Source organism: Microtus oregoni, unplaced genomic scaffold (assembly GCF_018167655.1).
Source record: "Microtus oregoni isolate MIOR12 unplaced genomic scaffold, Mior012 000005F_ref0000423, whole genome shotgun sequence".
Lineage (NCBI taxonomy): Eukaryota > Metazoa > Chordata > Mammalia > Rodentia > Cricetidae > Microtus > Microtus oregoni.
Window position 1 is genome coordinate 49,521,453 of NW_024543064.1, and position 27,578 is coordinate 49,549,030.

The window sequence follows — 27,578 nt, forward strand, 5'->3', positions numbered from 1 at the left end:
ACAAATAGTGTTTCTTCTGTTTGTCATTTTTTTCTCCACCTGTTTTTATGGTACTACTTTCTGTGAGAACTTAAAAAATGTATGTCTTTTATGATTTTTTGTAATTTATGCTAAGAAATTCCTTCTCTCACTAGTCTTTTTAAAAAGTTTTTCTTATATTCTTATAGTTTTGTTAATGGAATCCTTTGATTAGTCTAGGATTGATTTTCATGTAAAGTAAAATATTTGTCTTTTTCCCCCTCTAAATGGCTAGTGAACACTTTTCCTTTGTCTGCCATATCCTTGCTAGTTTGAAATGTTCTGGAGGAGTACAGACTCAGTGTGCCTGAGAACTTTCTAGCATTTGATACTAGTATTTTATCCCCCTTTGTCTTTGTTTAATTTCCTTGTCATTTCCCATCAACTTCACTATGAGAGTTTTTAGTGTTCTTGAAGGCTTGTCTTCTTCTGTGGAGCTCTTCAAATGCCACCTTGCAGTAGAACCAGTGAATAAATGTTGAGGTTCCTCTCCCCTTCTCCTTTTCCTCCCCCCTTTTTCCTTCCAGGATCTCAGATATAGCCCCTTCAAGACTCAAACTTTCTATGTGGATTGAGTTAGCCTTGTGCTCATGATCACTCTGCCTCCACCTCCTGAGGAGTTTGTCACTTAAATTCTTGGATGAAGTGATATATTCTGATTCTTCCATAGTTAGTGTCTTTAAGAATGGTTCCTAGCATGGGAAAAATGATATATAGATGTTCTGTAGAAAAGATTAAACAAATAACTGTAGTCCTAATTTGGATTGAAAACATCAATATTGTCAGGTGTGGTGGTGCATGCTTTTATTCCCAGAACTTTGGAGACAGAGACAGCAGATGTTTTTCATGTTGAAGCACTATTCTTTTTATATTTAAATGAACTACAAATAAGGGTTAACTCTCCACTGAGTGTTCAAACTGTAATTTGAAAACTTAGTAGTGTTCAAACTGCAATTTGGAAAAAAGTTTTTTATTCAAAATAACCAAATGCATTGGAGAAATGCTTGATTCTTGGTTGGTGAAGAAAATGTGTAAGAACCTGGATTATCTTGTCATAAGAAATAGCATGAAGCTGAAAATCCATCTAAGCTCTATAGTAAGGTCAAGGCAGTGTGAGCTACGTGGGACCCTTTCTCAAAAATAACTACCTCCTCACCTGTCTACCTAACTGAATGAGTGAATGAATGAATGAATATTTGGGCTACACAAGACCCTTTCTTAAAACTAAGTAAATGAAAAGAATGAAGAAAAGAAAGTCCATAGCTAAACAATTATCTTCTATAGCTTCTGCATCTCTCTCATTATTTTGGTCTGTTTATAGGCATTTCTGTCCTACTAAACTACATGGTCCCCATGACTAGGGAATGGCTTTTAAATATTACCTATATTTTGAAGCACGTATCATTAGTGTGGGGACAGGCTGAGGAGCACACCTGTGAAGGTTAGGGAACGGTTCTGTGGAGTCATGTCTCATCCTATGCCTTTGTGGGCTCTAGGATTCAATTTAGGCTGTCAGGCTTGTCCAAGAAACTTGTACCCATGGAGACATCTCATTTACCCTTTACATTTTTTAGATTCTTTTATTATTTATTTATTTATTTATTTATTAAAGATTTCTGCCTCCTCCCTGCCACCGCCTCCCATTTCCCTCCCCCTCTCCCATCAAGTCCCCCTCCCTCGTCAGCCCAAAGAGCAATCAGGGTTCCCTGCCCTGTGGGAAATCCAAGGACCACCCACCTCCATCCAGGTCTAGTAAGGTGAGCATCCAAACTGCCTAGGCTCCCCCAAAGCCAGTACGTGCAGTAGGATAAAAAACCTATTGCCATTGTTCTTGAGTTCTCAGTAGTCCTCATTGTCCGCTATGTTCAGCGAGTCTGGTTTTATCCCAGGCTTTTTCAGACCTGGGCCAGCTGGCCTTGGTGAGTTCCCGATAGAACATCCCCATTGTCTCAGTGTGTGGATGCACCCTTGCGGTCCTGAGTTCCTTGCTTGTGCTCTCTCTCCATCTGCTCCTGATTTGGACCTTGAGATTTCAGTCCGGTGCTCCAATGTGGGTCTCTGTCTCCTTTCATCGCCTGATGAAGGTTAATATTCAGGAGGATGCCTATATGTTTTTCTTTGGGTTCACCTTCTTATTTAGCTTCTCTTGTATCCCGAATTATAGGCTCAATGTCCTTTATTTATGGCTAGAAACCAAATATGAGTGAGTGCATCCCATGTTCCTCTTTTTGGGTCTGGGTTACCTCACTCAGGATAGTGTTTTCTATTTTTGTCAATTTGTATGCAGAATCTCAAAAATATATAAAGAACTCAAGAAACTAGACTGTAAAAGGCTAATCAACCCAATTATAAAATGGGGCATTGAGCTGAACAGAGAATTGTCAACACAAGAAGTTCAAATGGCCAAAAGACACTTAAGATCATGCTCAACTTCCTTAGCGATCAGGGAAATGCAAATCAAGACAACTTTAAGATACCATCTTACACCTGTCAGAATGGCTAAAATAAAAAACACCAATGATAGCCTTTGCTGGAGAGGATGTGGAGAAAGGGGTACACTCATCCATTGCTGGTGGGAATGCAAACTTGTGCAACCACTTTGGAAAGCAGTGTTTCGGTTTCTCAGGAAATTCAGGATCAACCTACCCCTGGATCCAGCAATACCACTCTTGGGAATATACCCAAGAGATGCCTTATCATACAACAAAAGTATATGTTCAACTATGTTCATAGCAGCATTGTTTGTAATAGCCAGAACCTGGAAACAACCTAGATGCCCTTCAATGGAAGAATGGATGAAGAAAGTATGGAATGTATACATATTAGAGTACTACTCAGCAGTAAAAAACATTTTTTAAATTCATTCAAAAAAATTTGTACGTGCGTGTGTGCGTGCGCGCCACTGCATGCTGTGGGTTAGAGGACAACTAGCAGTCGTCAGTACTCCTACCTGAAGCCACCAGGCTTGACAGCAAGTGTGTTTCCCTGCTGAACCGTCGCAGTCATCAGTTCAAATCTTTCTATGATTTCCCATTGCTTAACATTTTATATAATGTTTCTGGGGTGATCAATAAATATTATAGTTAACTAGTTGTACTCATCTTTGATTTCTCATTTTTGTTAATTAACAGCTGTATACTTGTCATATTTTGAGTACTGTTCTCTATTTAATATTCATGGATGCTTTTTGTCAAAGTCATTCCTATACTTTATCATTGAAAGTTTTAATGTTTTTCACTAAGGAAAAAAGTTTAAAGTAGAAAGATATGACGCACACCTTTAATCCTAGTACTTGTGAGGCAGAAGTTCCTGTGAGTTCTAGGTCAGCCTGGTTTACAGAGCTACCTCCAGGTTAGCCAGGGCTGCACAGAGGAACCTTGTCTGAAAAATGTCATTGATAGATAGATAGATAGATAGATAGAACTAAGACCACCAATATTAGTAATTTAGAAATACAATTTTATCTCCTTTTTTTTGCCTTTACCTTCCCTGTCATTCCACAACATAAGTTACTACACTGAATTTTTCATAAACATGATAATGCCACTATACCCTCCAGTCTAGTATCTTTGTCCCACTTGTTCCTTCATCCATCATACTTTTGGGTATTACTTCCCATATCAGTAAATACTGCTACACATTGTCAAGTGATCCCATAGTATCCCTTCATGTTTTTGTTATCATGATTTAATTAATCAGTCCATCATAGATTTAATATCCTTTCACCAAAATGCTTGAAACTACAACAGCTCGATATTTTGAAATTCTTTAATTATTTGAGTAGTTATTTGAGTATGAAATATCCTGGGGGACTGGAACCCAAATCTAAGAATGGAATTCATTTATGATATATACACATTATGTGTGGAGTAAATTTATGCAATATTTGAAATAATGTATTGTTTAGTATATTAAAGAACACGTATACATTCAATCATTAGACTTGTGATGTGACACTTAGAAAGTTTCACTTAAAAAAAAAGCCAGGCATGGCACTCCACACTTGAAACAGCGACAGAGGCAGATAGATTTCTGTGTGTTTGACGTCAGCTTGCTCTACATAGGGAGTTCCCAGCCAGCCAGGGATACATAGTAAGATCCTTTCTCAAAAAAATAAAATAAAAGTAAATTAAAAAAATTTAGAGGTTCTCAGAGGGAATAAAATTTCTTTTCAAAATGTTCAGACTTGGGAATTTTCAAACTTTTGTTTTTTTTTGGGATGCTTAACATTGTGATGGACAGTTTATGTTTTTATAGTACATTTTAATTATTCTTGTTTATAAAAGTGAAGGCTTAGAAGTTAAGAGCACAGGCTGCTCTTCAGAGGTCCTGAGTTCAAATCGCAGCAATCACATGGTAGCTCTCAACCATTTATAATGAGATCTGGTGTCCTCTTCTGGCACGCAGATATACACACAGACAGAACACTGTGTACATAATAAATAAATCTTTAAAAAAGATATGTTCATTAAAAAGTTATATATTAGTGCTGGTCAGTGGTGGTACATACCTTTAATCCCAGCACTCAGGAGGTGGATTTCTATGAGTTGAAGGCCAGCCTGGTCTACAGAGAGGGTTCCAGGACAGGATCCAAAGCTACAGAGAAACCCTGTTCAGGGGGAAAAAAATGAAATTATATACTGCCATACTGCTCCCTAAAAACCTTAGAACTGTTTCCATTACCCTATCAGTGGTTTTCAGGGTCTTATTGTTATTAAAATTTTGATCATCAGCCCTAAGTGGTGGTCTTCACATAAAATAACTTTCATTTTTTAGCCCTTTATTCATGTGACTTTGGTTTTTCATCTTTATGTTGACAGCAGGAACTATTAAATTGTATAAGATGTACAGTTATGAACTGAAAAGATAGCTAATACACATCAGGTAGATTATAATAATTTTATAGTAACTACCTGGCGGTTGTATCTTTTGTATTATAATATACATACATATATATGTACATATATATTTGTTTGTATATGCATGTACATGCTCGAGTGTGCGTGTGTGTACACATGTATATGTCCTCGCATGTGGAGGCCAGAGGTCACTTTGGGTGTCTTCATCATTTGATGTCTAACTTTTTTTTTGTTTTGTTTTGTTTTTCGAGACAGGGTTTCTCTGTGGTTTTGGAGCCTGTCCTGGAACTAGCTCTTGTAGACCAGGCTGGTCTCGAGCTCACAGAGATCCGCTTGCCTCTGCCTCCCAAGTGCTAGGATTAAAGGCGTGCGCCGCCACTGCCCGGCTCTCTAACTTATTTTTTGAGACAGGATTTCACACTGAACCTAGGGCTCAAATGATAGAGTGGCAGGCCCCTGAGGGCCTTCTGTCTCTGCCTGCCCTGTGCTGGTATTCCAGACATGTCTCCACCTTTTGGTGGGTTCTGGAGCTTGAACTGAGGTCCTCTTGTTTGCATGACCAGCACTTTACTAATGAGCCATTACTCCAGTTTCTTTCATATAGTTTTGATTGATAATGTGTCATTTTGTTCTTCAAAAGATCTTGATCAGATTCATATCAAAAACATTGTGAAGTCTGTCTTGTTTGTGTCTGTTTGGAGCAGATAAATAGAATTAGAACTGTCTTAAATTCTTGATAATGTTTTGGCTAATACTTAATTCTCAGAAGCTTCTTATAGAGGAAAAAGAATGTTTGTAGTCTGGCTTGTTTATTATCTGTCTTCCGCTTTGACGTTTAACCATTGCATATGAAAAACAGTTAACTTTCTGGGTTTAAATTTGTCTGTAAAATCAAGGTATATTTGATAGCTTTGTATTAATGTTGCTTTAGGCATCACATACATGAAAACAGCACAGGCATTGGTAAATAGTAATTGTGTATTTTTGCATGTTTCTTTTGTGATATTTAGTGAAAGACATACAGTAGTCTTAGATAAGTATTCACTATAAGTTCTACACACAGTAGTATTAGATATGCACTCTGTATAACTTACACTTTTTGGTTTTACAGAAATCTTCTCTACATTTACCCTCAAAGTCTTAATTTTGCCAATCGTCAAGGTTCTGCCAGAAACATCACAGTCAAAGTCCAGTTTATGTACGGAGAAGATCCAAGTAATGCAATGCCGGTAAGAAACATTCTTTATTGTTTCTCTTTTTCATACTTTATTGAAATAGCTGAAGCTTTTGCTTTGTCTTGTATCACTGACTGGCAGCTGTAAACTGCAATTTAATGTGATCCCTTAAACCAAATTTCTAACTGTGAAACTTCCTTAATATAGTAATTTGCTTAATTCTAATTATTTATGAGTACTTCGCTTATGTTAAGCACTCCTAGAGATACAAAGATGAATAAATCTATAATCTAGAGAACGTACTGCAGTGAGAGAACTAGGAACTGCTCTCAGAGAACAGGTAACTTTCCTTTTGTCTCTTGTGATCTGATTTTCCTCAGTGACCCGTCCCCCAGAATGAATGGCAGGTGAGGGAGGTAGGAGGTGATGTTGTCATTTGCAGATGGGTCCTGGAGAATAAAATATGTGGTTCTTTTCAACTTTGTGAAGAAAACTGACCATCTTGGGTACACATTAGATCCTTCTAGGAAGTAGGTAAAACTCCCACTGCCCAGGCTGAATCTCACTGTCATTAACTCACCTCTGTGGCTTTTAAACTAAGTAGTAATTTAAAAATTTCTCATCAAGTGATTAAAATTTTTACCAAATGTTGAGAATTCTGATATGTATTTGGAAGCCAGATAGAGTCAAATGAAAAGGTGGGAGAGGATGACTAACAGATGACAGGCGAGCAGCTTATGAAGAGGGTCCTTCTGTAGAGAGAATGGGAATGGCAGTGCATCAGGAGACTGCAGTGAGGAAGGCCCGTGCTCCTGAGAACGATGAGTACAGCAAAGCCAGCGCGAGTCAGGGAGACGTAGACGAGCTAGGAGTCTTTTGTGGCTAGCCTGCAGTGATTCTGGACTACCAGAATTGCCATTGCTGATGAACTGGGGCCATTGAAGTTGGAAACAGATGGGCATATGCTATGGCAGATTTAGCCTCAGACTATGTTAGTGTAATGAGAATGCTTAGCTGAGCATGGGTGCATTGTTCGTGGGCTTTATGTTATCCTTCCAAATCTGTCTTTTAATTAAGTTCTTTAGATTTTCTTTCCTGATGCCTCAGTTGTATCCACTTGTAGATCTCCTTGTCATCAGTGTACACAAATTATTCATCTTTGTATTCTCTTGGGCCTGTTCTTTCAGATCATTACATATAACATGTTGAGTTGAATAAATATTTATTGAATAGGTATGGAATTTATTTCTAAGGCTTGAAATTAACATTTCGTTCTTTATTAGATCCTTATTTCTGCTAAATTAATAAATGTGTTTTAATCGAGGTAATATACTGTAAAAGCAGATACCCTATATGAATTGTGTGTTTGAGCTTTATGAAAGATGTTGCATATGTCAAAGAATGTTGCATTGTTTACTTATCAGTGTTCTATGTCTTAACTTTTTTCTGGCTTCCACATAGCAATGAGTACATCCCACCTGTACTGGCAGTTAGACCCCTCCCTTTCTGATGTTACAGCATTTTCTTTCATAGTATGGTTGCATGGCTATTCATTGTATGCATTAGATTGTGAGCTCCTTGAGGGCAGGGACCTTGTCTTATTTATATCTGTACCTTGATGCTTATCATAGTGCTTGCCTCTTAATTATTGCTCAACCTTTGTTGCTCAGGGACTAAAATACATGCCAATGATCACAATGGAACATACTCTATTTTGTTCTGTTCTTGTTGCATAGATAAATATTTTGCTTTGTAAAAAAAGATAGCTTCTAAAGGAAATAGGGTACTGTGTTCCTTTCATCTGTACATTATTATTTATATGTAAATATAATTTTTATGTTAGTGTAAATGGATGCTATGAAAATATATGTATATATGTATGGGCATAATTTATATGTTTATGTTTTTGAAATATGACTTTTCAGGGGATGTTCATATAAATTTTTGATTATATTATTGTTAGAATGACAAAACTGTAAAAGTTTGTAATTATGGCACTAAAATAAAATTTTATAAAAGTATATTAAGGTAACTAGGTTTGGTGGTGCATGTCTTTAATCCCAATACTTGGGAGTTCTGATATGGGAAGAGCAAGAGTTTAAAACCAGCCTGAGCTATATATCAAATTCAAGTCCAACCTGGGCTACATAGTAGGATCCCATCTCAAATTAAAGTAAGAATGAAATAAGAAGAAACATACTAAGGAATTGGAACATTATATAACGGATAATTACTGTATTTGTTGTTCCTTTAAAATAGAAGCACCGGCTTGAAATGTCAGAAAAAGAAACAAACGCTGATTACCTCCTTTACAGAAGGAATAAACTGAATTGTTTCCATTGGATGATAGACGTGTACTGACCTGCATGTGTAAAGATAGTCAGATTTACAGCATTCAGTCCGTGGCGCTTTTTGACTGTACTGTTAACAGTAGTCATACCAGTGACATCGACAGCAGTCTTTAGTTAATCTGTGTTCCTGGCTCAGTAGTTTTACCACTAAGATTTCTGTGTATGTACCCTGAATTTTTTTAATGTGGTGAATTTTAAAAATAATACAATACACAAGTCCAAAATGGAGCATGTCCTTTATGAAGTACTGTGCAGGCTGTACAAGATGTAAAAGATAAAAAGCATGACCTAAAAGTCTTTTATATCATTTATAAAGAACCAGTATTTGACCTTGAGAATGGCTCTCATGTTTTACCACCACTCTGTAAAGTATATTTATGCCACCGTGCTTTGGTAATTTTCTTATTATAAATTCAAAATGATATCTTATACCCAGAATATTTAGTTTTTTTTTTTTTTTTTTTTTTTTTTTTTAAGAAAAAGGAAAGAGGGCTGATGCTGTGGTTCAGTTGCTAGAAACCTTGCCTAGCATGCATGAAGCCGGGTACAAAGAGCTAGGTGTGGTGGCACAAGCCGAAAATCCCAGCGCTGGAGTCAAAGCCGTCCTCAACTACGTGTGGGGTTCGAGGCCACCCTTGGTTACTGAAGCCCTGTCTCAAAAAGTGGGGCAGGGGAAGAGGACAAAAATGTATCTTATTACTCAGTAGACAGAGATGTAATTAGAGAAGCTTTCTGAATGGTTGAATGTCAGATGGGTCTGTCACTGAAAAGAAATCTGTAGTTGAGCAGTTAAGCTTTTAAAGATCGTGAAGTAGGCACATTGTTCTTCACTGGCCATTTCAGCCCATTTTCTCAAGTAGTTATTAAAGCATACAAATTCTTACATAGATATGAAACATCCAGCATTTATTACAACCAAGTTTCAACATGCTGTTATTTGTTACAGGTAATCTTTGGTAAATCTAGCTGTTCAGAGTTTTCAAAGGAAGCCTATACAGCCGTAGTATATCATAACAGGTACTGAATTACAATATTTCTTTCAAAGTTACTCACTTCTTAGTGGCATTGTTAGCACTCACATTAGTATGTTTACCAAATGCTTTGCTGCACTGAATGTGCCAAATTCACAGCTGACATCACAATGACAATTTTCTGTCTGTAGATTCACAGTTCTTCTTTGCAAAAGTCTCAAATGTAATGCTTTATAAAAAATAAAAGCATCTTTTTAAAAAATTCTATTTCTTCCTGTAGGGTTATTGATTAATATTTTGGCCTCTGATTCTTTGATCTTTGACTATTATTTTTCTCAGACACTTTTTCATTTTGTTGAGCTCTACTGTGTTCAAGCCCATTGAAGTAGTGATGTGTTCAACATCCCACCATCCTTTGCTTTAGTGGCTCTCCAGTTTTACTTCTATAGGAAATTGCTAACCTTGGAGAGCTTTTATTTTCTTTTTTCTGTTTGTGTGTGGGGTGGGAGGGGTGGTGGTTATTGAATGTAGTTAAGAAGGAAATCACGAAATTGCCCTGCTGTGTTGGCTGTTGCAGAGCTGTGCTGTTATATCTCATGTTGGGGCTACAGTCATTTGTTTATTTCCTGTTAGCTTCTTTTTTACAGTCTTCTTGTGATCATCTTGATCTGGTTTTATTTTGTACTTTTTTCCTCATGAACCAGTAACTGCGGGGTTTCCTGCAGCTTGTCTTTCTTCTGAATTTCTAGCTTACTGATTATGGATGTCAAACTTGAGATATATTTTGACATTTATGCCCAATGTAACTTCTCTGTTCACTGCCTCAGATTATCTCCGCACTTGTTTGCCTCTCCTTCTCTGTCACCAGCAGTAGTGTCCCCTGTCCTGCTCAGTGTGACTCACATCTGCTCCTAGTCTTGTTCCACTTCTTCCGAATACGGGTCAGCTCCTGCCTCTTGCTCATCGCAGTTGTTTCATGGTGCCGTCTATTACTCAGAGTGAAGCTTATCTTCACGCATAGCAAATGCTGGTCTGTCCCTGGTGCTTTATATGACACCTGCTTTTGTACTCTCCTTCCTTCTTTCTCATCTCTGTCTGGTACACATTTCAGTTTCTGTCTGCTTCTTGAGATTTTCTATCTATAATGATTTTTTAAAGTATAGACAGTTCCCACAAAATACGAAAACTTTGCTCATAATTCTTAGTCTCTCTAGACTCCTCTTGAGTGATCCTATCTGTGTCTTTCTGCTACATTCAGTGACAGCACTTCTACTTGAGCATTTATACAGAGTGCTTCCAAATCCTTTCTAGTCCTGACCATTTGTACTCAAGCATCTTTTCACTGATGGACAAGACACTGGTTTTTGTGTCCTCCCTTCTTGGTTTCCATGTTTGTCTTCATGACTCTCTTATTTTCAATGATGATACCACTATTTTTTCTGGTTCAGAATTAGACATCTTTTACCTTTTACTTCTGTTCTCTGATTTTAAGTCATAAAACTCTTTCTGCTTTTTGTGCCATCTGTTTCTGGACCTTTCTTAGAACTGTGTTTACTAAACTCTATATACTTTTAAGGCCTGTATCAAATATCTTATTCTGATCTCAAACTTGAAATAATTTGTTTAACTTTGTTCTTGAAGTGTTAACCTTATGTACTTTACATCAAGAGTTAGCAAACATTTTCTACAAAGGACTCGGCAGTGTATGTTCTAAGCCTATGGCCGCATACCATATCTCTTGCAGCCAATGAATTCTGCCACTATAGGACAAAAGCACCATAGTCAGTAGGTGATGTTACAGTAACATGGTGTGTCTGTGTCCTAATGAAACTTTATTATGAACACTTAAATTTGAATTTCATATTAAGAAATATATGATTATTGTTATTATTTTGATTCTTGAAAACCATTTAAAAACATGAAGCCCATTCATTATCTTCAGTCTCTGTAGAACAGGTAATGAACTGGGCTTGGCCTGTTACCATTTGCCAACCCTTGTTTTACAGTGTACCTTTTGACATCTGTGTCCATTCATATTCCTACTAAGTCATACGACTTTAAGGGTATTGTTGTCTTATCTTTAAAACAACCACAAAAAAAAACATGTAGCATAAATATGAGAAACCATCAGTAATTTCTACAGATGCTTGTTATGTGATTTCACAAAGAAATTAACCCAAACACCATATACCAGGAGATATATTTCTATAAAAATAACGATTTCTGAAAGTTTCTCAGTTTGGTTGGGTCATTATTATTATTATTAAGTACTAGTGGAATTAAAATGACAATATCGTCTGACATTGCTTAAATATAAATTAAGTTTTTATATTTCATTAGTGATTGGTGAACTTAGTAATAAGATACACACCTTTAAAAATGTTCAGCCAGTCATCAGATTTTCAGCTAGCATTAGCTGTTTCTTGTTATCATTAATTAAGTCCTTGTTCCACTTAATATATCTGTGATCAAATCCACACCTGTTCATGTAGTTTTGAGCTTTATTTGGAGAGGAAGAAAATTGGCTGATTGATATCTGAGGCAGAAACTACCTTACAGGAAGGACAACCTTCATTTTAAAGGTGTCTGGAACCATGTGACTTAGCTGTATTTCCATTGATATAATTCGGAAAGATGCCAAGAATGGAGAATTGAGATACCTCCACTGAGTTCTTTTTATTTGTTTTATGAAAAAAAAAAAACATGATTCTATTAAAGTGCCCCTTGAGACCACACCCTTCCTGTTGAGATGAAGCATCAGGACCATCCAGCATGGCATTCTCTGTATTAGTGTAATGGTTAGGAGCACTTTTATGCTGTTGGATAAGTACAATTTGTGGACTTTCTCTGATTGTGACTTTCTTTGTTTTCCTGTGTCAGCAGTAGTCTGTTTGCTAACATTTACTCCTTTAACGATGGAACATTTGAGAAAACACATTCCACAGAGAGCCCAACTTTATAGTGTTAAGGTATCTTTAAAGATACCCCCTCCCAAAGGATGATTGTACGCCTACAAAAGGGAGGTGTTTTCCTGTGATATGGCTTGAAAGTGTATACCTGCAATACTCCTTTGACTTTTCTGTGCAGTGTTCGCCAGATTTGGTTCATAAATGTAGTACAGCACCAGCATGAGAAGATCGCAGAACCTAGGCAGTGATTATTAGTGAATTCTCTAATAGTAGGGTGCCTTAGCTTATTAATGAAAATGTGATGAACAACTTCAGAAACAGTGTTAGCTCCCTCATCTGGAAGGAGAAGTTAATTATTTAGAAATTAAGAACAATAAAAAAATATCCTGGACTAGAAGAAAAATAATGCATGAGCCTAAAAGTTAATCTTAAGATCATTCAGATAAGCAAATGTAATAATTATTCATTTGAACAAATTATTGACTATTGATTTTTTTGTTTTTCTTTGATTTTTTTGCACGAAGGTCTCCTGATTTCCATGAAGAAGTCAAGGTTAAACTCCCCGCCACTTTAACTGACCATCACCACTTGCTCTTTACCTTTTATCATGTTAGCTGTCAGCAGAAACAGAACACGCCTCTAGAGACCCCAGTCGGATACACAGTAAGTCTTTCCGTTAATGTTTATAGTAAGGAATCTTATGCATAATAAAACATTTATAAATTTAGTATTCAGTGAATGTTTTCTGTTGTTTGAGTTCTGCCTGTTTGATTATCTGTAATGCCTAAACTCACACTTGTAAGGAAGCGTCCCCATCACAGATGCTCATGGTGTCCTTAGCTAGTTAACGTCATAAAGGTTTACGTGATCGTTTTCTGAGTCGAAGTGTTTTCCTAACAATGCAGTATAAACATAATAGATTTAATAGAATGATTTGAATGAAGACAAATAAAAGAAACCCATAAACAAGAAATTAAAGCCTTTGGACATTTTTTTTAAATTATGGTTAAATTGCCAAGGTTAAATCACAGTGAAAGCCAGCATGAGGTGTCATAATGCAATTTTATTATGTAATTTATCCAGCTCAAAAAATGAAATTCATAGTTGATTCAGTAATTTTGTCTCTTATGTTTGAGACAAGAATTATGGTCACTGTAAGGAAATAAATTATGTTCTTACTTTCCCCCTAGCATTCATGGGTTTCTCTATATCCCTTACAACTACTGTTTTTAAATTGATTCATTTTGTAGCCTTTTCTAGAACTGATTCTTCCTTGGATAATAAGGCCCCATACTAAATATTGCATGTTAAAATAGTCATAGTTTGGGAACCTTCATTAATTAAATACCACCAGGAAATGGAATGCTGAAGGCCCATTGTTGATATGTGAGAAATTTGGGTTGTGTCACATTCTTAAAGCAGACTGTCCACACAGTGATTTCTGAAACAGACAGTGTCTCTTTTCGTTTCAAGTGGATACCTATGCTGCAGAACGGACGGCTGAAGACTGGGCAGTTCTGCCTACCAGTCTCATTGGAGAAACCACCCCAGGCTTATTCAGTGCTCTCTCCTGAGGTCAGTGCATCTCTGCTTGTTCAGGTCTCCAGACTGAAAGAAAAAAAGATAAAAGAACCAAACAAATATAACAATGCTTACCAAACAAAACTTTGCTGTTTTTTTCTGTGTGAACATATGTAATGAAGCAATGTTTTTTCGTTGATAATTAGCAATTTTTCTTTCTAAAACGTTGACACTTTTAGCTAGATGTAGTCGCAAGCTAACTCTTAATCCTCCTGATACAGGAGGATTGACACAGGTTTGAAGCTAGCCCAGGATGCATAGTGCATATATGTGTGGTATATTTGTATGTACATGTATTTGTATGTAGCTAGGCCAGAAGTAAACATTGGTATCATCCTCAATTATTTGTTAATTTTTTTTAGAAGGATCCTGTCATTTTATTTTTTTTAATTTTTTAATTTTTATTTATTAATTTTTTTTCCATTCAAAAATTTACACTTCCTCCCCTCCTTCCATTCTTGTCCTGTACCCCCACTTACCCTCCTGTAGGAAGTCCAAGGCCCTTCCCACTACATCCAGGCCTTGGAAGCTTTGCATCCAAATAGACTAGGATCCCAAAAAGCCAGTACATGCAGTAGAAACAAGTCCCAGTGCCTTTATCAATGGCTTCTCAGTCAGCCCCCATTGTCAGCCACATTCAGAGAGTCCGGTTTGATCACATGCTCATTCAGTCCCGTTCCAGCCAGATGTGGTGAGCTCCCATTAGAACTGGCATACTGTCTCAGTAGGTGGACCAACCCCTGCGGTCCTGACTTCCTTGCTCATCTTTTCCCTCCTGCTCTTCAACTGGACCTTGGGAGCTCAGTCCGTTGCTCTGATGGATGAGGGTCTCTGTCTCTATCTCCATCCATCGCCCGACGAAGATTCTATGGTAATATTTGAGATAATCACCAGTGTGATAGTGGGGCAAGGGCCAGTTCAGGCACCCTCTACTCTGCTGCTCAAGGACCTAGCTGGGGACATCCCTGTGGACACCTGGGATCCCCTCTAGAGCTAAGTCTCTTGCCAACCCTAAAATGGCTCCCTTAATTAATATCTTCTTCCCTGCACCCATATCTGCCCTTCCTCCATCTCAACCATCCCACTCCCCCAAGGTCTCCCTAATCCATCCCCTTCTCCCTTCTCTCTCCTCCTCCCCCCTCTTCCATCCCCACACCAACACCTACCCCCACCCCCATGCTCCCAACTTTTGCCCAGCGATCTTGTTTGCTTCCAATTTCCAGGAGGATCTATATATGTTTTTCGTTGGGTTCACCTTGTTATTTGGGTTCTCTAGGCTTGTGAACTATAGGCTTAATGTCCTTTGTTTATGGCTAGAGTCCAGTAATGAGTGAGTACATACCATATTCATCTTTTTGGGTCTGGGTTATCTCATTCAGGATAGTGTTTTCTATTTCCATCCATTTGCATGCAAAATTCAAGATGTCATTAGTTTTTACTGCTGAGCAGTATTTATTCCACACTTTCTTTATCCATTCTTCCATTGAGGGGCATCTAGGTTGTTTCCAGGTTCTTGCTATTACAAATAATGCTGCTATGAACATAGTTGAACAAATGCTTTTGTAGTATGATTGGGCATCTCTTGGGTATATTCCCAAGAGTGGTATTACTGGATCTTGGGGTAGGTTGATCCCGAATTTCCTGAGAAATCGCCACACTGATTCATGAAGTATCTTGGGGTTACACTAACCAAGGAAGTGAAAAATCTATTTGACAAGAACTTTAAGGCTTTGAAGAAAGAAATTGAAGAGGACTCCAGAAAATGGAAGGATCTCCCATGCTCTTGGATAGGTAGGATCAACATAGTAAAAATGGCAGTTCTACCAAAGGCAATCTATACATTCAATGCAATCCCCATCAAAATCCCAACAAAATTTCTTCACAGACCTTGAGAGAACAATGATCAACTTTATATGGAAAAACAAAAAACGCAGGATAGCCAAAACAATCCTATACAATAAATGAACTTGCGGAGGCGTTACCATACCTGACTTCAAACTCTATTACAGAGCTACAGTAATGAAAACAGCTTGGTATTGGCATAAAAACAGAGATGTTGACCAATGGAATCGAATCAAAGACCTGGATATTAACCCACAAACCTATGAACACCTGATTTTCAACAAAGGAGCTAAAAGTGTACAATGGAAGAAAGAAATCATCTTCAATAAATGGTGCTGACATAATTGGATGTCAACCTGTAGAAGAATGAAAATAGATCCTTATCTATCACCATGCACAAAACTCAAGTCCAAATGGATTTAAGACCTCAATATAAATCCAACCACACTGAACCTGATAGAGGAGAAAGTGGGAAGTAGACTGCAACACATGAGTACAGGAGACCACTTCCTACATATAACCCCCGTAACACAGACAGGAGCAACACTGAATAAATGGGACCTCCTGAAACTAAGAAGCTTCTGTAAAGCAAAGGACATTGTCATTAACATTGCTGTGTTCATTTCAGAGATGCTCACCCACTGACTTAAGTACCATTGCAAATACAGGAATCCTACCCTCATGAAAGCTATCTTGTACAGACAAGAAACAGATAAACATGAACAATCAATGGCAAAAGTACATGCTTTCTACTCCCAGCTGGCTGTTTATATGGCTCTGTTATGCAGAAGCATGGCCTTTTTCCTATGAGTAAATACCTTGTACTCTTTTTTTTTTTTGCTATTGTTTTAGACAAAGCATATTTCAAAGGAAGTTTTTTTTTATAAGAAAGTGTATTTTGGTGGAAGTTATGGATTTATTTTTACTAGATAATTTTCATGTGCATGATCAGTTTCTGAAGGACAGCCAATGGTTTTCTTGTAGGAGCTATAGTACTTATGTTCATATAAGAACATGCTAACAATGCATAGTGTGCGTAAGTGATACCTGAACCGAGAATCAAGAATAAAAGTTCTGGAATTGGAGCAATAGATTGATCAGTGGTTAAGAGCAGTGGCTCTCTTCTAAAGGACCCAGGATTGATTCTCAGCACCCACATGCCAGTTAACTGTTGTCCCAGGGGATCAGACGCTCTTCTGGCCTCCATGGGCACTGTGCGCATATGATGCACAGACATGCATGCAAGCGAGATACCCATACATATAACAATAAATAATAAATTAAAAAATAAGAATAAAAGTTCCGTAATGGAATATATATATGAAGGTGCTATAGTGAAACCTACTACCTCGTATGCTAGAATTCATGATATGCTAAACTTTTAAAAAAGTGTGATAATAAACAACTATAGATCCTGCTTTTTAAACTTTCTTTTTACTTATTCTATGTGTCTTTTACATCTTGTATCTTGATCCCCATTCATTTTCCCATCTTTTCATATTCTCCCTCCACCCCTGCAAAACCCCCCAATAAAACAAAATTTAAGAGAAAAAGGGGAAATATAAAGAATCTCTGTCACAGAAGCTGCAATGTGATACGGTGGGTCACACAGTCAACCCCTTTGTTCATATATCTTTACTTATAAGTGTTCATTGCAGAGTCTGGTCCAAGGCATCTGGTTTCCACTACACTATCAATGCTGGGCCCTCACTGGGCCTCTTCTTGTATATTCTTTGTTATCCTGTATTGTGGAGGTCCTGCAGCTTTGGGTCTGCAGACAGGTCCCTTCACATGCTCCAGCAGATCATAGATGGGTTGGATGTTTGGGTGGGCCAGGTCATAACCCTGATTCTGGGCAGCTATAGGATTGGTGCACCAGCCAATTCTCTGTTTTGCCCGGGCTAATTCACCTCTTGAAACAATGAATGAGGGGCGGGGTGGGGGTGGGAGTGTGTGTTCTGCTTTCATGGCCTCAGGGTTGGCTCTCCTACACCAGTACCGTAGGGACAGCTCTATTGTCTTACCCAGGCTTACAGGGGCCACTGTCCCTGAGTGCTGTATCTGGTAAGGGATAGGAACAGCCTTCCTGCTCTTCTGTATGACCCCAGGGCCAGCTCTTCCTCCTGTCTCAGGCATTTGGCATTTATGGGTGGGAGGGTGCCCATGATACTACATGTCTCACGAATAATGGGGACTGCTCGCTTTTGCTTATAACATCAGGGTTGGGTCACCCTCACCTCTGACCACCCGATAGCTGTGCTAGTTCTGGTGGCAAGGCCTGTAGGATTTGCAGAAGGAGACAGAGGCAGGAGGATCTGTAGTTTGAGGCCATCTTGGAATATCCTTAATGTAAAGACTCTGGAAAGCATATTTTTTAAGATAAGCCAAACTTAGAAAGATAAGCTCCAAGTGTTCTCTCTGATATGCAGATAGCTTAGAATATATATGCATGTGTGCATTTCAATGGGAGTAAATATAGGTTAAAGCTTAAGACCTCAGAGGGGAAAGAGAATTGGTGAGGAGAGCAGGAGGGAGTGTGGGAGTGGACAGAAAGACATACAGAAGTAGAAAGGAGCTGACTGAGGGGCGAATACAAGGGAGGGAGGTGGAGAACAACTAAAACAAATTCTGCTTGAAAATATAATGATGCCTAATGCTTTGAATACTAATTTTGCAAAAAAAAAAACCCTTAAGAATCATATATAGTGTTAGTTTCAGTGCTTATAATAACTGAAGTAAGGATTTTAAAACTCATAATAATTGTTTACTGCAATTTTGTATTTTCTTGATTTCTCTTGAACTCTATTTCCTGGCTAAGGTCTAATGCGCTTTGAGTCTCTATACATAGAGTCAGAAACCTCTGTATTCCTTTGATTGTGGTAGGGGTAGACAGGATCTTGATATGTAGTCCACGCTGTCCTCAGTCATCTTGTGATCCCTTTGCCTTAGCCTTACTAGTACAGACATGTACCACCATACCTTGGATCATAGGTCTGAGATTCAGCCTGCCTTTCTGCCTGCTTGTGCCCCTCCATTCCCTCCTTCCTATGTTGAGTGTAGTGCCCAGGGCTTTCCCCTCCCCCTTTTTATTATTTTTATTGTGTTATACATTTTTCTTTGCTCCCCTCTTCCTTTACCCTCCCCTTCTACCCTCTCCCATGATTCCCATGCTCTCAATTTACTTAGGAGATTTTTGTCTTTTTCTCCTTCATATTTAGATCCATATATGTCTCTCTTAGTGTCCTCATTGTTGTCTTAATTCTCTGGGGTTGTGGATTATAGGCTGGTTTTTCTTTACTTTATGTCATTTATGAATGAGTACATATTATATTTGTCTTTTCTGGGTCTACATTACCTCACTCAATATGGTGTTTTCTAGATCCATCCATTTGCCTGCAAATTTCAAGATGCCATTGTTTTTTTCCCACTGAGTAGTACTCCATTGTGCAAATGTGCCACATTTTCTTTATTTATTCTTTGGTTGAGGGACATCTAGGTTGTTTCCAAAATCTGGCCAGTACAAATAATGCTACTATGAACATAGTTGAGCACATGCCCTTATGGTATGATTGAACCTCCTTCGGGTATATACCCAAAAGTGGTATTGCTGTGTCTTGAGGTAGATTGTTTCCTAATTTTCTGAGATATCGCTATACTGATTTCCGAAGTAGCTGTACAAGTTTGCACTCCTACCAGTAGCGGAAGAGTGTTCCCCTTATCTTACATACTCTCCAGCATAAGTTGTCATCAGTGTTTTTGATCTTGGCCATTCTGAGGGGTATAAGAGTTGTTTTGATTTGCATTTTTCTGATGGCTAAAGATGTTGAGCATTTCCTTAGGTATCTTTCAGCTCTTTGAGATTTGTCTATTGAGAGTTCTCTGTTTAGATCTATACCCTATTTTTAAAATTGGATTATTTGTTCTTTTGATGTCAAGTTTCTTGAGTTCTTTGTATATTTTGGAGATCAGTCCTATATCCAATGTAGAGTTGGTGAAGATCTTTTCCCATTCTGTAGGCCGCTGTTTTGTCTTGTTGACCGTGTCCTTTGCTTTACAGAAGCTTTTCAGTTTCAGGAGGTTCCATTTATTAATTGTTGCTTTCCGTGTCTGTGCTCCTGTACCCAGGATTTTTATATCCTAAACAAGTGTACTGCCATTGATCAAAAGCCCTTGCCCATTTATTGAGTTTAAACTTTACTGTTTTATTAGATCTTAATGTAAGTTATATGTAACTATGCTTCAGTACTAAGAAACTAATTTTTCTACTAAACTATTTATTTAATTCACTTGGTAATCATTGTTAAAGCCCTTAAAATGTGTGTGTGTTTAAATCTAGCTTTATTACTCTTCATTTTCTCAATTTCTTAACTATTTTCCTTTAAATACATGAACCCATAAGCATTATTTTCATGGGGTAAGTTTTATATCATTGTGGCAAATAGCTTAAAGAATATAAAAGAAGTAAATATTACAATATCTTTGCGTGGCTGTACTGCTCTGAAGTTTGAGACGGCAGAACATCATGGCATTCTAAGAATGGGAGAGCAGAGTTCTTTACTTGGGACAGAAGCAGAAGAGTTGGGGAGGATACCGAAACATGGGATATTTGGAGCATGTCCACAGTGACATGTCGCCTAGGTTCCACCACCTCACAGTAATGCTGATTGAGTAGAGTTCTCTCTTTGTCTCTTTCTCTCAGACCCAACCTTGGATATATAAGGCTCAAATGAAACAAGAAACTTGCTTTATTAGTACTTGTATACAAAGTTTGCCAGCCTATCTGTTTTTTATTCCAATTTTCAAAGTCTTCATGTTCGATTTGTTAATTCTACCCAGGATCTTAGCTGTGTGTAGCAAAAGAAATTCAATATATATGCATGAATTGAAGGGCCCCAGGGAAAGGTGGAAAGAGGTAACAGGGGGTAGATATAATCAAAATACATAGTATATATGTATAGAATTCCCAAAGAATAAATCAAAGTAGATATTTTCACAGGATTTTTAGTCCTTTAGGTTTAGACTTTAGTTAGATGAGCTCATAATCCATTTACAAGTGTGTGATTATTTTACTTGGTTTCTTGCAGGTTCCTCTACCTGGTATGAAGTGGGTAGATAACCACAAAGGAGTATTTAATGTTGAAGTTGTTGCTGTTTCATCCATTCATACACAAGTGAGGTTTACTGTTTTTTAATAATCAGATTTCACTTAAATGAATTGAACCTGTTATTTATGTCAGCTCTGTTGTCTTTCCTGGCTTTAGGAATATATGTTAGTTAAAAACATAGATTTAGACATTTTTTTCATTAACTACCATTGAATACTCTACCCTTTAAATGCCATTGATGTATTTTGAACAATTAGGGACCTTTTTCTTTCTCTTCATTTCTGGTAAAACAGAGTAGCAAAGCTGTTGCTGGCTCATTTTAATTCTGACAGGCCAGGTATCTCATGTGGAAAGGTTTTAGAGATTCTTTTTTCCAGGTTCTGGACTGTGTTAGTAGTGAAAAGGAGGGACATTGAATAGGAGCATAAAGGTTCAGTTAGGACACAAATTCACCAGCAATTTGAATGGAGACCACTTAAAATACAGACTTGTTAAAATATTAAAGATGATTTGCTATTAAATGAATGTTTAAAGAATTCTATGATAATGACAAATAGCAGACAGAATTATCCTGAAGTCCGAAGCAAACTCCTAACAACTGACAGAGTCTGGAGAGGATACTGATGTAGGAATATGGAGCTCAGCCTTCTGTGGCGTCAGAGAAACTTGGTGTGGTGCACATCCATGCAGTCTAGCCTCCACTAGAAAAATAAGGATGAGTCTTTCATGTCATCATCCCCACAGACTACAGCTGATGAGGGAGAAGCATGGGTGGAAGGATCTAGCTCCTGTCTTGCATGATATAACAAAGAAGGTAGACTAGGAGCTAAGAGACAGTAAGTTTGGAACAGATGCAGGTTACTAAGGTATCTGCCATGAGGATCGAACTCCAAAAAATGACATCCTCCATCACTCTCAAAGATTCATTTCTTGAGTAACTGATGGTATTTGAGATGACTGTTTTAGAATGATAAGTAAGAAGGCATATATTAGTTTGGAATAATTGTTTATATATACTTGTATGTGCTTTTCTTCATTATCAATTAATATGAAATATTGATGTTCTCCAGTTCGTGTGGGTTTGATAATTAACATGGTTAGAATTGTTTAGCTCTGTATTTGTTCTTTGTTTTAGGATCCTTACCTTGACAAATTCTTTGCTCTTGTCAATGCTCTGGATGAACACATGTTCCCAGTCCGAATTGGGGACATGCGGATCATGGAAAACAACTTAGAAAATGAACTGAAGAGTAGCATTTCAGCCTTGAATTCCTCACAGCTGGAACCAGTAGTCCGGTTTCTTCATCTTCTGCTTGATAAACTAATACTTTTAGTTGTTAGACCTCCTGTGATTGCTGGCCAAATAGGTAATTAAGTTTACTTGGGATGAATTACAAAATTAAAATTTTGCATTTCTAACTTCAATTAAAAAAAAACAAACATGATTTCTCTTTGCCGTGTTTGCAGTGGGAAGAGGTACGAAGGTGCTGCTGACTTATATGTGCCAGAAAATGATAACATATTTTTATAGACTTTTAATCAAACTATCAAATTTAGTTAATAGTCAATCATCAAAGTTGTATTAAGCACTTATGATGAATGTGATACTCATAGACATTGTCCAAAGCTTGGTCTCTGCTACTAAGTTCTCATTGTTAAGAACAGTGGTCCATAGGCAATCCTGTTGCGTTTTATAGAGCTTACAGTGTATCCATTCTACATTTTCCTCTATTCTCTTTTCTCCGAATCACTCTATTTATTCTCTTTTGTACTCCGAAAAAAGAATTGTTTCTCATTTCCACCCTTTTCCAAATAAAATCTGGGGAAGAAATTGAGCCCAAAAGATACAAGCTGCTCTTTTATTAACGTTTTTGGTAGCTGATGGTGCCAGGGAGGTGTCTGTTCACAACAATATGTGTTCTTTTAGGGACACTTGTAAGTGGGGGGAGTTGTTGAGTCAGACACTCCGAGATGAATAGGAGTGTGTCTTGTGTCCTGCTCAAGGAGAAGAAACCACATTCATGCACAGACATAAGATCTTAGGAAGTTGTGTGAAGACTGGGAAGGAATGCACTACAAGGTAGAGCTGATATGGGAGACATGAGATAATAGTAGAAATTTCCTGCCACACTTTCTGAAACCAGAAAATTATTCCATAGCAAACATTAGCCTTTGAAAGATCTGGCTATAATTATGGAAGCAATGTGACTACATTTCACCATTAAAGACATACTGTGTGGGGACAGGGGATATGTTTTAGTGGGTGTGCATATAGCATATAGACATACTGTGTGGGGACAGGGGATATGTTTTAGTGGGTGTGCATATGGCAACTGTGAAAGTGGTGTGAGTGTCTGCAATGCCCACATTACTATGGGGAAGTGGAGATGGAGAAATGGGACTCATTGGAAGCTCATGGGTCAGATACCCTGGCATACACAGTAGAAAGACAGCAAGTGTGTGTGTATGCGCGCGCGCCTCATGTGTGCCTGGTACCCAAGGGAGGACAGAAGAGACCTCAGATCCCCTGGAACTGTAGTCACAGATGGTTGTGAGCCACCATGTGGGTGGTGGAAATTGAGTCTGGTTCTTTGGAAGAGTGGTCAGAGCTCTTAACTATTAAGCCATCTCTCTCACCCTGGAGCTGGTTTTGAAAAGGATTCTGCTGATTTGGAGCAGCGACTATGAGGGAAGAAAGGAAAGCTCAACGGCAGACAGGAGGCTGCTAACCCTTTCAAGACTCTCTCTGTTCCTTTAGTTCAGTACATGTTCTTTAATCTTGTAAATAGCCATTTCACTCCATGACTTCACCTTTAGGAAACTTAGTTGGCTTTATTTATCTGTCCATGATTTTCTGTCCTGATTAAGTAAATCACAGAACTGACACCCTTACTCAGATGTCTACTTGGTTTACGTAATTCTCCAATGTGCTGTCAGAATTCCCTGCTTTTAAAAGGTTCTTGAGGTGTATCAACATGGAGATGGAGTAGGTGTGTTCTTTGTCATTTCAAGTGTTCTGCTTCTTTCTGTTTTTCTAGCCCTTCCCTTCTAATCCTTTTATAGGTTCAGTAATTTCAATCAAGTTGCTTACCTACTGTCGTCTTTTCATATTATTGATTTTAATGATTTATTTTCATTGTTATTTTAAATTTCTTTAAAAGTAATATATGCTTATTGTATGCTCTTTAGATTTTCAGAATCATCTTTAAAATGAGAAGTTAATTCTCAAGTTAGTATATGCGATGGATTTCTCTGTGTGAAATGTATTACATCAAGATAATGTGTATCTGTCGAACAGTATTTTATTTTAACTAATCTAACCCATACATTTTCACATTAAATTCATAAAATATGTTATTTCTCCTTTTGTTTTCAAGAATTTTTGTCAACTATTACAAAATACCAAAATCAATCTATTTTTATACCCTGTTGTATCTTATTCTACTTGCAGCCTTTTGTAAAGGGACAGAGCCTTCTTTTTTGTGCAACTGCAAATTTAAAAACATTAAAGCATTAAAATATTTTCTTCTTTCTGAAAAGTTAATCTAGGGCAAGCATCTTTTGAAGCTATGGCATCAATTATAAATCGACTTCACAAAAACTTAGAAGGAAATCATGACCAGCATGGGAGAAACAACCTTCTCGCATCGTATATCTATTATGTGTTCCGCCTGCCCAATACTTATCCTAACTCACCATCACCAGGTATTTTACTCCCGTTAGTACTAAACTGCCCTTCGTGATGTGTTCATGCCAAGACTGAGGTAGTTGTGTAGTCTGTGGCGTGTCCCACGCTCACGGCATTTATTTCCTCTCTGATAAGGAGCGCGCTCAGGGTCGGTCATTGAGGGTATGTTTCATTTTAAAGCATCATTATATATACAGCTTTAAGTTGAGTTGGAGGGCTTGGTTAAATTAATAATTGAAAATGAACATTGACAATCACTTCACCCATCTTTGAAAACATTTTATCATTTCTTCTTAAAATTAATAGAAAATTTTATTTGTCATTTTTAGTGTATATTTGAACATTTAGGGAGATACATGGTAGACTAATAATTTTCCCTACCTATAAGGACCTATAGGTCTTTATAACCCTACCTATAAGGTCTATGTTAACATAAAAATGATTGTCTAGAAAATTTCCCAATTTCTTCATGACCAGTAAAATAACATAAGGTTTCTGAATATTAAAGGCTCAATTAGTTACTTGTCTTTCATATGATGTTGATGATAGTGGTGTTTGGAGGGATGTTTGAGTTTGGATTTTCCATTTGGTTTGTTAGTTTATTGTTTAACCTTTGAAACTGCTTATCTGTTTGCTGTATAAGCAATCACTCATCCCTGGTGATGATGGTACGTGCTCCTTTGCAGCTATTGGCAATGGTATTGGTTTAAGCTTTAGCCTAGAATTTTTGTTGTTCCTGTTGAAGGATGAGCATTTGTCTCTTATCCTGACCTATAACTTACTATCTTGATCTTAGCTATGTAACTTGAGAATCTGAGCATGTGAGTCATGGTGCTATACCCAGAATAGAACACCCAGAATGCTACTGCATCTGCCTTTTTGTTTGGTTCAGTAATTAAGAAAAAGTATACACATTAATTAGTTGTCAGATTTGTGTCACTTTCAATAAGACATTAAAACATATTCTACAATTCAGAGACATAGATAGAGTTGGGGAGATGACTTTCTCCATAAAATGCTTGTCATGCAAGCATGAGGACCTGAGTTTGGGCTCAGAACCCATGTTAAACCACACATGGTCTGCACATCTCTAATCCCATAAAAAAACGAATCTGCAGAATCAATGAATGTCGGGTTGAGAGACCCTGTCTCCACAATCTAAGGGGACGGGCAAGTGAAGAAGACAGTTCAGGTTGATATCTGGCTTCCACACTCATGCAGGTGTGCATGCGTGCACACACAAACACACATATACAAACACTTTTATAGTATACACACGTGTATACACATACAAAAAAAGATATAGATCATTGAATATAATTGCCAGGTATTTTTGTTTGTATGGAACATGTTTGAAAGAAAATAAAATGCTTAATTTTATTTCGACAAAGGAATTCTTCGCTTTTTTTTTTATAACCTAGGAAACTGTTAGAATTATCTTTAGGTTTGTTTTATGTGAGTGTAAAACAAAGATGCCATTTTGTTATTTTTAACAAATTGCTTATGAAGATAAATAAAAGCATACTTTCATTTAAGTGATGTTGGTAATAAATTGGATGTCCCTATATATGACCATATACCAAGGGCAGAGCTGGAAGTGTAGGCAAAAGGGGAGAGAAGGCCAGCTTCTGCATTTTGGGTCCTGCCACTACTGTGTTTGAGTAAGAACAGTGTTTCTTATTCAGTTTATTTTTTATTGTTCATATAATATAGAAACAGTTAAGAGAGTGATTTTTACATATAATTAATATGGTTTGTATCAGCTGTTACAAAGCAGAACTTCATATCGCTGTCACTGGTTCTTGAATGTTTTTATTTCCAATGTTTTTTTCAAAAGACGACCTGTGTTAATTTTTATTTAGAAACCAAAGCAATGCATAATTTTTGTGGGATTTCGTAAAGTGTTCAATTATTTCTTTTGGTCCTTTCCTGGTTTTCTCTTATTAATTATGTGTTTCTTATTTACATCTCTAGGTCCTGGGGGTTTGGGAGGATCGGTGCATTATGCCACAATGGCCAGGTCTGCAGTGAGACCTGCAAGCCTTAACTTAAATCGTTCACGAAGCCTTAGCAACAGTAATCCAGATATATCTGGTACTCCCACGTCACCAGATGATGAAGTTCGGTCCATTATTGGCAGTAAGGTAAACATTCCTACCCGTTTATAACAGTTATTCAAGTATTTAATATATTCTTAATGTTAAGATGTATTTGAGTTCAGAATAAGCAAGGAATTGTTTTCTGTTTTATTTGAGTTAGAAATAAGCAAGAAGTTTATATTCTATTCTATCAGTAAATATTTTTCATGTTTCTATTAAATATGTTCCCTGTTATAAACTGGGTTATACATTGTGCATTTAAAAAATCAGCCAAATTCTAAAATTTGTTTAGGATAAATTATCACTTATAACTTATTTGATATCTAATCATGTGAAAAATTCTTAGCTTGACGCTATAACCTGGGGGAGGGGGATCTGTGTGACTGATGTGTTCAAGAAACAGGCTGTCATCGAGTTCAAGTGGGCATTCCTCCTTCAGAAAAGCATCCAGAATAGTTTCTGGCCTTGGTTGATATTAGAGCTGCATTTCCTATGAACCTGTGTGGACTGCACTAGGATTAGAGAAGTAGATTATGTAACAATGGTTAGTAATTATGCTAGACAAGAGAGAGGCCATCTAGGTTATAGAAGGCCCACCTATACTCCTGTGCACCTCGGCACCCGTCTGCGCTTTGTGCGCTAGAACCCAGTTCGCGAGCTTCGGGCAAGGGGCTGGAGGTTGAGAATACACATGCAGAGACGGACCGACACACAGACCTTCCAACACTGGTACCAAAAAGCCCCCCTTTAATAGCACCATGGAGGCTTAAATACACTGCAGTCAATGGCCAACAGGTGAAAATCCCATCCTCTGATCCTCTAAGCTAGGCACAGCTTCTAGTAACTTCAATTAGAAGGCTCTAGACAGGGAAGAGCAGCTGAAAGCCAGGACTCAATTAGTCCCAACACTATACTTTATTCAGGGCCTCCATTATTATTACACAAAAACAATCAGAAAAAAACTACCTTTATATGCATAA

General features: G+C 37.6%; 1 protein-coding gene across 11 annotated transcripts in view; it reads left to right on the forward strand.

Moving 5' to 3' along the window:
• Dock7 (dedicator of cytokinesis 7) overlaps window positions 1–27,578 on the forward strand; it is a 189,363-nt gene that overhangs the window by 87,856 nt on the left and 73,929 nt on the right. For 10 of the 11 annotated variants that reach the window (XR_005974334.1, XR_005974335.1, XM_041651518.1 and 7 more), the window contains exons 15-22: window positions 5,989–6,106; window positions 9,350–9,420; window positions 12,808–12,946; window positions 13,757–13,858; window positions 20,791–20,877; window positions 21,947–22,178; window positions 24,352–24,516; window positions 26,474–26,643. Coding sequence is in view for 9 of the 11 variants with exons in the window: in XM_041651518.1 (XP_041507452.1) it covers window positions 5,989–6,106; window positions 9,350–9,420; window positions 12,808–12,946; window positions 13,757–13,858; window positions 20,791–20,877; window positions 21,947–22,178; window positions 24,352–24,516; window positions 26,474–26,643 (1,084 nt within the window). In the remaining 2 variants the exon portion in view is untranslated. Of the gene's footprint in view, window positions 1–5,988; window positions 6,107–9,349; window positions 9,421–12,807; window positions 12,947–13,756; window positions 13,859–20,790; window positions 20,878–21,946; window positions 22,179–24,351; window positions 24,517–26,473; window positions 26,644–27,578 lie in introns of those variants that run through there. The other variant, XM_041651527.1, reaches the window with a different exon arrangement.